The sequence below is a fragment of the Dicentrarchus labrax genome, unplaced genomic scaffold, assembly GCF_905237075.1.
Source record: "Dicentrarchus labrax unplaced genomic scaffold, dlabrax2021, whole genome shotgun sequence".
NCBI lineage: Eukaryota > Metazoa > Chordata > Actinopteri > Moronidae > Dicentrarchus > Dicentrarchus labrax.
In genome coordinates this window covers 16,085,752-16,097,435 of record NW_026136712.1, presented here as the reverse complement: position 1 = coordinate 16,097,435, position 11,684 = coordinate 16,085,752, and the positions used below count along the sequence as shown (strand labels likewise).

Genomic DNA, 11,684 nt, shown 5'->3' with positions numbered 1-11,684 from the left:
TGGCTCTCCCTTTTTTCTTCTTTATTCACAGCCAGTTAGAGTGAGTCTATTCTTTGACACACATGCAACTTTAATGGTAGAAAATCTCTCTCTGCAGCTTCAAATAAATTGTTAAATACCTTTGAAAACTGTCTATTACACAGTTTTTATGTACAGAACATGTATCACCTCTCCCTTAAAATATCTGAATCTGAAATCGTAGGTAGCAGTGACGAACCTCTCCAGATGTGAACAAATTTACTTTGTACTAAACATAGACTTGAGAGAGAGAAATAAAATAATACATGAATATTTAGGCTTCTTTTTTTTGGTCTGTTCTCTACAGAGATTGTGCTTTTTTCATTTGAGCTAACAAAAGAAAGAAATGATCTAGTCCTTGGTTTCGAAATAATCCCCTCTACACCTCCTTATTGCTCCATATTGCTGCTCTGCTGTTTAATCCAGGATTAAGGAAGCAATACATTTAAATAAGGATGTTTAGGAACTCTGTATTCCCTCATTTGAATTCCTAAGTTAATTCCAGGTCAGCACCATATTTTCTGCCTGAGGCAGTACAACATCTCCCATGGGTGCAGCTCAAGCCCCTCGCAGTTCCATGCTTTAAAATGCCATGTGGCTACATACACAGTCACCTGAATCCTGTTTATCACCCGGCTAGTACACTTATTTGTTTACAGATTGCCATGTTGTTCTAGGCAGGCGACCAGTTCTTTTCAAAGCACAATGTGATTATACAGAATGCCTCTTCACAAGGCTAGGACTTGGATGAGTTGGTACAAAGCCCCACTGATTACCAGCCCCTGCATTCAATAATTGAAAGAAAGTTGCCTACATTCAGGACTACCTTGTGTTTTGTTTTTGCTTTTTTGATTGATCTTTCAGTACAGGAATGTCTTCATTGTCCCTGATATGTACAGGCAGATAACCATCAAGCTCTCCTGGCCCTGCTGTGGCTCCAGGAATTGAGCAGAGAGGTTAATGAGATCCAGTTCATCGTTATTATACTGGGCTGGGGGTATAGGTGGTGGGGAGCAGTAAAACTACAAGCTGTCCCAGTGCCAGCTGCACATCTGCACAGCGCACTGCTTGTTTCCTGCTCACATTGGTCACGGCCAATTGTCGGGTCCACTTCTCAATCCATGTCTCCATCCCCCCATTACATCTAAATGAGAACAGGCTGGTATCTCTCATCCTTAGAGATTGTAACTCCTTAAAACACACACACAGGAACACACACACAACTCAGTTGCTGTTGGCTACTCCACAGACAGAGGAACATGCATATTTGCACAAACATATACATGAGAGAGCCATCTCAGGTGCTTGTTCTGTGCTTGGTCCACTTCTCCTTAATTCTATTGTGCCCACTCCAGGCTTGATGTTCTGTTTTAAAATGTATTCTGCCTGGTCTACTTGCCTAATTCTGTCATCAACAATGTGTGGCTATTAACCACCACTGGCAAGACACGAGATCTGTGCCTACAGTAAATTGACAAAAATATATAGCCAAGCGGAAATGAGAAAAAGAAGTCAGAAAACAATGACACTTGCATATAAATTTCCTTTCTGTGAAGATGTAAATTGCATTCTGACTGAACCACAATTCGGCTAAAATGAATTTGCACCAAGGGGTTCCGAAAACACGTTTAATATAACCAAATTCTTCAGACAAACAGCTGCAAGATTAATACTAAATCACCAGTCTGAAAGCCCTCTAAATGATTTAACATAATTGTGTTATTGGGCTGGTTTCCATATTATTTATGTATCTGGTACTGTAGGACTATTTCCCAAACTTGCACAAAAAGTTGTGAAAATGTATGCAGCATTTAAACAGCATGACTTGATTATTTAGTTTGTAATCAAAATGTGTTATATAATATATATATATATATATAAGTTCTAAAGTTATACATTTGTTATAAATTCCATGATATATGAAATATAGTCACTTGCCTTCTAAGCCAGTCACACAAGCTGAGATGTTGATGGACAGGATGCATTATTAAGACAGGATTCATTCACTCATGGGTCAGGTCCTAAGTAAGAAGACTGCAGCAGTTTTACCATCAGACAGAGATTGATATTTCCCTTGTCATAAAATAATCAGACATCACAGAAAGTGACTCCAAGGCATGCCATGGAAATGTGACCCGTGCCCCACTGAAGAACAGGAACTCTCTAGTACGCTTTGTTTAATTGGGTCCATAGGGAAATCAATGTGAAAATGCTCTTCAGTATCTACAATGTAGTCCAGACTACCAGGCACCAAAGGCCACAACAGATCATATCACCTAATGTCATCACCCAGAGCTCAGTCTCTACATGCACAAAGGAAGCCGTAAAATTAATATTAAATGTGTAGTGAAGCAAGTGTGGTTTTGAATTACTTGAGCAAGTATGAAATATTTGTCATCATTACAGTTGTCACAGTGAGGTTTGAATTAGCTTTTAGTCATTGTGCCAGGAAATCAAGGTCTTCTAAAATGTAATAAAACTGATAACAGAATGAATATAGCATCACAATCAGTATTTGCACATGTTTTGTTTTCTCTAAAAATGTAATGGTGTAAAATATTTTCACAGATGGAAAGGTCTGATCAGAGTTTTATGGCTGAAAAGATGTGACATAAACTGTCTTTGCAGGATGTGCTGAATTGGTTTCCCGGCGTTTTCTGTGATCTGAAACACAAGGACATTCTAGGTCTGCCCTTGTGGCCTGCCACAATTTGGGTTAAAGGGCTCAGTGTATTTTAACGTCTGCAGCAAAATCATAAACATGACCTTCATGAAAAAAAGACACATAAGAATGGTGTAATTTTTTTATTACTGAAGGTAGACTGTTCCCAATAAATATTATTTATTTAGTAGAGCCACCTTTGATCTCACATAGATTTTCTGCTTTCAATTCAAGTTTGTTTTTTTAATTCTGTACCTGTAAAAGTATTTTTTGCTGTAATTTTGCTGCTTCTCTCTTAGATTAGATTGACAAGATAGGTCAACAGAACAAAAGAAAGTGAGACAATAGAAATGCGTGTGGTTTTGGGTGTGAATTGTCAGAGATTTCATTTAATCCACAGTTTATGTCTTTACTGATGACTTCTTATCCATCTGGTTACCTGTCACAGTTCATCTACCCCTTGCCAAGGTGGCAGGGCTTTGAGATGTTTGAAAGCATTCAGCTCTGTAGTATGATCACAGTGTAGGGGAGATCATAGGGACCTATAATAGATCTGGGAATGATTGCTTATCACCAGACCTCCCACGGATCCATTAAAGACTTGCCTGGCCATTGCTGCAGCTTAGTCACAGTTATTCCTTTGTACAGTGTCAAACTGTCAAACACTGACTGTAGGTTAAAAATGAACAAAATAACACAGAACAGAGAATAGTTGATCCCGTAATGAAACTCGAGCATGGCCAGGTAGAACACAATTTAGCAGTATAAGACACAAAAGAGCAGTCTTAGAGACCGGGCAGAGGTGAACACAGCACATCCTTTGTAAAGCCAGAACAGGATGAGAACAAGCCCAAAGGTCACAGAGTCATTTTGGGTCTTTTCTTTTGAGGTGGTGGCCCAGACTCTCATGGGATGAGTGGTTGTCTAGAGCGTCTTTAGCTCACCATAAGCCCCAGATGTTGCCCACCGTGACTGGCCCTGGCACTGCTTTACTAGCCCTGAGGACTGCAGCTGCTAAATGCCATCCACTGTAATTCATTGGTGCCTCTGCCTTTTCACAGCCATTATTCCTCCTCCCACCCCAGACCGTTGCAGGGTAGACCAATTATTTCTGTATTGCCTCTCATAAAGAACAGCTGGATCCTGAGCCACTCATGTATCTCAGAATTACAAAAAAAAAAGACAGGGATGTGAGTGTTTGTCATGGATTGCATGGACTGGTAACTAAAGAGCAAGGCTGACTTCATGGAAATTGAATGAATGCAGCAAAAGAGGGGGTGCAACTTGAGCAAGCAATTTTGGCTCAGCCTTTGGGGGCAAAAAGGAAATCAACAACAGCAGTTGCTAAGGAAGTGGCCTGCCTGTTGAACAGCAGCCTTGACAGCTGTTCATCATACCAAGATCCCCTGAGGTGCCCAGAGAGGAGGAGGGAACAAATAATGGCTGTTATTACGGCTATCTTTATTGCTCTTTCCTTTTGCCATTTCATGTCATTACAATCCACTGATCTTTTGCTTTAATCCATCGTGTCTAGAGATCTGCTTCGAGGTACCCCACTTTCACCTAACACAACCTCTGGATAGTATTGACGTTAGAGAGCAGCAGGCTGTGTGTTTAGGGGGGGTCAGCAGCAGGGGCTGATGTAAGCCGCCTCCACACATGATGGAAATCAGAGGCAAGCCGAGAATGAGGTCATGTCAAAACATTCACAGAGCGTCATGACATATTTAGAGCCGTATTGGATGTGAAACTCAATCAGAGAAAAACACAGTTTGAAAGAGTTGTCGACATTGAGCAACGTAGAAGTGCCTCCTTCATGGAAATGGAAAAAATCCAGAGAGAAAGTGGTTGTTTTTTTCTAATTCTATATTAATATAGACAATGGGTGTGGGTTCAAGGCTTGGTTGACCTCCCACCACATGTATACTCATGTATTACTCATAAACACCTCAATATGCTGTATTTATAAGGCTGCCAAGAACTAGTATATGACTTTATCCCTTACCCCAGGCTGGGTATGAATTGGCCCCTATGACTCTCAAATGGACATATTTTATATTTAAAAATCGTTAAATTAATGTTGAATTGCTGTTGAACATTTTGGCATCTAAGTTGACCTGCATCTCTCACATATAGTGTCATACCTGCACTCACCTGTGTGTACAAAGACAAGTGCAGATATAAGTGTGACTATAACATACAGTTTCACCCATTCTGGCCTTGTTAGGCTGAATTTAATGGTGTGGGTGGAGGTATTAAAAACCTCATATGGTGCTTTTCTTATCAAGAGCCAAATAGAGAGCAAGATACAATCTGTACATATTCATGCACGCTTCACACACACACACACACACACACACACACACACACACACACACGCACACACACACTGTCATCCTAGGCACTATATTATCACAGAAAAGCTCAATAAAGCCACATGAGGTCTGTAACAAAGCTTTTGGCAGACTGAGCCCTGGGCTGTGTGCTTTCCCCATGGAGCAGACCACCCTCTCTGTCCACTCCAAAAACAATATTAAAAACACACCATCCCCCGTTTCTCCCAAATTTATGGGTGTTGCAAGTCTTGCGAAGGAAGCACTTTTTGGTTGGAGTTTTTATGATCCCCTGTCTCATAAAATATGTCTTATCAGATCCTCCTCTCCGTGGAGGGAGAAGTCACTGGGGCCCTGTGTGGTTTGCATGCAAATGGGGCTACGGAGAGGTTGTTGAGCTCTAGTGGTTAATTGATTTTGTGATTAGCAGCAATTAGCTCTGATTATATCAGACTGAAGAGGACCCTTGTGGGTGATCTCAGTTGTCTTCCTCCTCTCTCCCTGTTTGTGTCACTCACTAAATATTTCTCACTCACAGGTATCCGTTCCCAACAGTGTTCAGCAGCTGCAGCAAGAAAGACCTCACGGCCAGTTTTGAAAAAGGCGTTGGGATGTGTCTGTTCAACATGCCTGAGGTCAAGGTGCTCTATGGTGGGCAGAAATGTGGCAACGGCTACGTGGAGGAGGGAGAGGAGTGTGACTGTGGAGAACTTGAGGTAAGGATGCAATAGTCATGGTAGATAAAGTGTTTTTACCCCCAGACCTATAATTCTTCAGCATTCTTGTTTTATGCCCCTTCTGCCAAAATGGAAATCTCTTTCGAAACTGCTACCCATAAATCTTTGTTAATTATTTTCCACACATTTGAGAAATGAAATAAGCAGAAGCACTAGTGGGGGTTTCTGTAGCTTTCCTCACAAAAGCATCACACAAACCAACATTTCCCAAAGCAAAAACCAATAGTTCACCTCCATTTCATTTCTTACGGCGCAGAGCTCTTGTAATGCACACACAGTCTTCAGAAAATGAGCTTAGAGATATGAGTGTGAATTTATTCATTCAATGCACTGAAGAGGTGTTTGGGAGGAGGGTTGTCTGATCGTGATACAGTTCACTGAGAGGAAACATCGCTGACAGCTTCACCCTGTCAACTCGTGAATTATTTAAATGAATCTGCATTGGCATGCACATACATAATGGTGGCACACGTTGCAAACTGCTGTGACTGTAGGATGATAAAACAGTTCATCATGATGCAACTGACAATCAGCAGAGGCAGGCTGACAATAACAGAATTATGAAATATGAAGGAGACACATATTTGGAAGGATATTTTGAGTTATATAATAGCCTATGTGACAGAATGCGTTGTTGTCTTGTGCGATTTGTTTACACCTTTATTCCCAGCGAATCTTTTGGTGAGCGATTCAAGCTTCAGCTAGGGTCAGGCTGAAAGTGGCCTTGTCCTTCAAGACAAAGAACTGACATAAGCCCCGCAGGCCTGAGCCAGCAGCGATAATAAAGCTCTCCACAGAGTTGAGCGGCATCATGCCAACCCAGGCCAGATCAGAGTGCTCAGACAGCACCTCTCTCCGCCATTAAAAAGCCTCATTAAAAAGCCTGGATCCTATTCCTCACAATCACAGGCTACTTCTTTTCAGTGCGACTCCTCCGCCTCCTTTGGCCCCGGGGACCATGGGAAAGGCCCTTAATGGTCTTCAGGCTGAAAGAAGTTCTGGAAGGCCCATCATGTCAGCTGCGTCCCCTGCCAGCTCCATCCATCTACTTCCTCCCCACTCTTACTGCACTCGGCTGTACAGTCTGTTCAGACCGCGGCTTAATGGCAAGAGGGAGAGAGCTGGCCCTCGGGGGTCCAGTCAGCCTTGCCTCTGTGTGAGATCATACATGCACAAGCATACATACACATGCATACAGATCTTCTGCACTGAGCCTTGATTGGATGCTAGCGTCCCTCTGTATCAGATGGCAGAGAGTTGCTGATTGGTGCAGGGCATGGCTCATGATAAAGGCTAACATGAAACAGATGGACCTCCATGGTGAGATCGGAAATGTTAGAGGGATGGTATGGTGCAGATACTGTGTGTCTCCCTCTCTTCACTGCAAAAAGGGCAATTCAAGAATATTTCGATGTACTTTTTTAGAATAATATCAAATAAATAATCTTATCAACCACCATCAACATTCGATTATTAAAGAGTAATTTAACACAGAGCTGAAAAGCAATGTTTCACCTCTGACCACAGCCAGCATATCACTGATGGGAGTGGACAGAAGTGTGCTGTGTTCATATTTGTAACCTAACAGTGATATCACCAGATTCTGGGGTACAACTGTACATCACTGCAGCAAGGTGAGAAGGTAAACCACTGGAGGTCACCAAAGACAAGATTTTCTGGGAGTGTTAAGTAACTCTTTAAACTTCAAACTCTTAGAAGGATGTTCAATATGTATGGGTTTAATTCCTGACAGGTCACTGCACCATTTTCCCCTACCTCAACAGAGGTTGCGTGATTGATGATGAAGCTCCTCACCCTGTAGCATGTATGGATACAAAAGAATTTAAGTCTTCTTTTCATAATTCCTACATTGAGCTGAATTAAGAGAATCTTTGTCTTGAGTTTTTTGTTTGATACTAGCCAGTTTCTCTACATTACACAATATTTTGCTTGTTTATCCAAGAGATTTTGTTTGCAGTGGGTCCATTTCTTTTTTCTTCTCCAAATTTTTCTATTTCCTTCACCAGCTCATAGTTCCAGGGATTTGAATGAACTTGTAAGACCTGTCAGATAGAAACTGCTCTTTCCTTTCCTCTGCCAGGTTTTTAAGTTGCTATGGAACACAATCCTGCTAGGGCTGCATCCTGATAACAAAGCCTGAGCATATACTCTGCAGTGAAACACGATCTCTTTGTGCTGAGTTAATTCTTCTTTACTTTTATTCCCCCCCACTTACATTCCATTTCTCTGCTCGCCTTCTTTTTTCTTTACTTTTCCATCTGAAGGAATGTATGAATCCCTGCTGCAACGCTACTACCTGCACCTTGAAGGGGGATGCTGTGTGTGCACATGGACAGTGCTGCCAGGACTGTCAGGTAGGATGTATACTGATTAGCCAGACATGACACAGTTTTTACACAGGCATCTTGAATATCTTAAATCTTACATCAGCACCTTTGTCAAAATTCTCTAGTTTTTTTTTCTTTTTTTGTGTTTGTTGTTGATGTTTTTTGTCCTAATGACTATACTTGCTGTCAACATTCAAATGCAGCTGAAGCCAGCAGGCACTCCATGCCGTGAATCCAGTAACTCTTGCGATCTCCCTGAGTTCTGCACCGGTACCAGCCCTCACTGCCCTTCCAACATCTACCTGCATGATGGCCACGCCTGCCACAACGTGGATGGTTACTGTTATAATGGCATCTGCCAGACTCATGAGCAGCAATGTATCACGCTGTGGGGCCAAGGTAGGTGGAAGCCCCCATGCTGGCTCTCACTGCTCGTGATTGGTTCAGTAGCAGTCAACAGCTTTTTAAGGTGTTTCATTGTGTTCTGTAGGAGCAAAGCCTGCTCCGGGAATCTGCTTTCAAAGGGTCAACTCAGCAGGAGACCCCTATGGCAACTGTGGCAAGGACTCCAAAGGCTCCTTCGCCAAATGTGAACCACGGTAAGACGTCTTGACATTCCCATGGAAACCAGTTAATGCATTTAATTGCCAGTTGTGGAAAGCAGTGAAGGGCATATACTGTAATTACTCTGCATAAAGAAATTGTCCTTGATATGAGTAACTGGACACTCTTACATGACAGGAGTTTTTCGATGCTAGAGACTGAAATAGAAGCCATTGACTAGTGCGGAAACAATGAATTTATTCATTAATTAGCTTTTTTTTTTTATTTGATGCCAGCCTCTAAAATCTTCCTTGTTTTATACTGTGGTAAATTGCATATCTTTGTGTACTTGACTGTTTGTATGATTAAACAAGAAATTTAAAGACGTCTTTCTTTACGGCTTTCTTCATAATTTTCTGTCAATTTATCGACACAACTATAAACCCAAAACGTTAACCACTAGTAATAATTAGTTATTTAGTTGCAGCCCTAATTGAAGGTTATAGTCACTTGGTGGCATGCAGAGAGATACAAAATCTCTCAGGTTATGGTCTGAAAACAGCACAAACAAGCTGCCTGTCCTGCAGTTTCCCTAATTGGAAACCAGGAGTGAGAGAAAAAAATGATTGCATATGTATACACATTTGGGAAAACGGTGACATGTTATTCAATTATCACATTGTTATTCTCCCTGTTGTTCATTCTGTTTACAGAGATGCTAAATGTGGCAAAATCCAGTGTCAAGGTGGAGCTAACCGCCCAGTAATTGGTACCAACGCTGTTTCCATAGAAACAAACATCCCCTTGCAGGAAGGGGGAAGGATACTGTGCCGTGGTACACATGTCTACTTGGGTGATGACATGCCGGACCCCGGCTTGGTCCTGACGGGGACCAAGTGTGGAGATGGAATGGTGAGATGTTATAGATACACGTGCAACCGCAAATTGTTCCAACGTTTAACTGACTCATTAGCAGTAGTGAAAAGTAACAAAGTCCAATATTAGGGCACTTGTACTCATCCCATTTTCTGCCACATTATATGTCTATATTTCTACTCTACAAAATAATGTGCTTCTTATTCCACTACATTAATCTGGTGGCTGGATTTGGTTGCTTTACAAATTAAGATTTTATAAAAGGTCAGCTTTTAAAATCTGATACCTTGTTATGGATTAAACCACTATAAAGTATATAAAGTAATAAGAATTTGAATTATCTACAACTATAATATTGTAAAATGTACTCTAATTAATAATATGGCACCATTAAAATAAGTGAAATGTGACCTCTGCACAAAACCTGCATTAGAAAGTGCTTCACAATTGATAGAATATAAATTAAGTACATATAAATAAAAACATACATAAAAAAGCACTCAATAGAAAGAATGCATTTGAATAAATAAATAAACCAAAGACAAGTTAATTTAAAAAGCCTAAGATCACTTTATTTTTACATACTTTTACTTAAGTAAGTACACAACAAGTCTTTGTTACACAATACAATACAATACTCACCTGCCCATATGCACATTGAAAGACTTACTGGCTGTCATTTCTCCTCTCAACACAGTAAAAAAATCCCTTTAAATGTTTTTAAATTTTTAGCCCAATATTTCCTCTTTGTGTTTCCTCGGACAGTTATTCCTTTTTGAGGTTCAGTGGAGGGATATTAACACAAAGGTACTATGCTAATCTTTTAACTTGAAGATAGCCTCTTTATTTGACTAACTCAGACTTTGCACATAATGGGGACTGCTGTCTCAGTGTACATATGGGCATGCAAGCATTGTTTTAAGACAGACTTAGAAAACTGTGAATCTATCCTTTAAGTGAAGGATTCAAATACCTCTACCACCACTGTTAAATAGCAATGGTAGCTATCTGTAAGAGTGTGTGAAAGCACAATATAAATATATTACCCAAATGCTAGGAAATAAGAGTGGAAAAAGTGATGTGGAGTGACAGGCCATGACTAAGACGTTCTCAGAAGTTCTTCAGGGTGTGTCCTGTCATTTCAGACTTGCACAACCTCAGACACTTAATTGACTTACCATTATTCAGTCCTTTTGGCATCTTCCACTGGTCATCAATTCAGCCATTGGTCACTTCAATGATACAGTTACTCCATTTAGTCTAATTTACTTTTCTATGAGCCTCCACCCTTAAGGAGGATCCAGCCTCAGCCCTCATCTGTCAAGGGTTCTGGCAGTACATTGCCCGGTGTTGCCAAGTTCATCTTCACATTCAGCCTGGATATATTTGGGTGTGGTGCCTTTAAGGAGCACAGAGTACACATCCTCTAACTTTTAAAGAGCATCTTTAATACATTCTTGAAAAATCCCATTGTTAACATGATTATATTTCATGGAATGCTGTTTTATAGCTGAAGTGGTTTGTCGGTGGCAAATTAAAAGAAATAGAAGGATGGATCTGTTGGTCTTCTCCCTTAAAAGATTAAAGGGTTTAGAATATTACTGAAGTCCTCTTTCAGCTCACACTGTCAATTTTTAATGTCTTTGTCTGCTTCAGATGTGTCTGAATCGTCAGTGCCAGAACGTCAGTGTTTTTGGTGTGCATGAGTGCTCAGCCAAGTGCAGTGGTCGAGGGGTGAGTAGCACAGCAACTTTCATCCTATTGCAGTGTTGTGAGGACCTGAGGGGATAGCTGTCCATCTCAAACCAGTCTCCACCCAGATCTTTTGTTTACTTAATATCCTTTTCCCCCCCTCGCACAGAAACTCATTTTGGCTCCAATATGTTAAAAATGCCCAGTATACGGTGGGTAGGGAGCTTTTACAATGCCTTGCAATCAATCATTCTGGATGCTGAAAGGTTCAATCAATTAGATATAATGGCTTCATTTATGCTCAGCTTTAAGTGCCATTCATCATACTCTCAGGCAGTCGTCCTTGTCCCAACAACAGTGTTGAAATCTGAAGGCCAGGCTTTATTTGACCAAAACGCTAGGAGCAGTGACACACAGTTTGACTTTGAGTTTGGGAGCGTGGATATTGGATTTTTTTAAATGCCACCCATCAAAC

The 11,684-nt window shown here is 41.0% G+C and overlaps 1 protein-coding gene across 2 annotated transcripts in view; it reads left to right on the top strand.

The window, feature by feature from the left end:
* Positions 1-11,684, top strand: part of LOC127373573 (disintegrin and metalloproteinase domain-containing protein 12) — a 70,156-nt gene that overhangs the window by 50,835 nt on the left and 7,637 nt on the right. For both annotated transcript variants that reach the window (XM_051418179.1, XM_051418178.1), the window contains exons 12-17: positions 5,552-5,729; positions 8,036-8,125; positions 8,302-8,497; positions 8,589-8,697; positions 9,355-9,553; positions 11,174-11,251. In XM_051418179.1, coding sequence (XP_051274139.1) covers positions 5,552-5,729; positions 8,036-8,125; positions 8,302-8,497; positions 8,589-8,697; positions 9,355-9,553; positions 11,174-11,251 — 850 coding nt within the window. The remainder of the gene's footprint in view (positions 1-5,551; positions 5,730-8,035; positions 8,126-8,301; positions 8,498-8,588; positions 8,698-9,354; positions 9,554-11,173; positions 11,252-11,684) is intronic.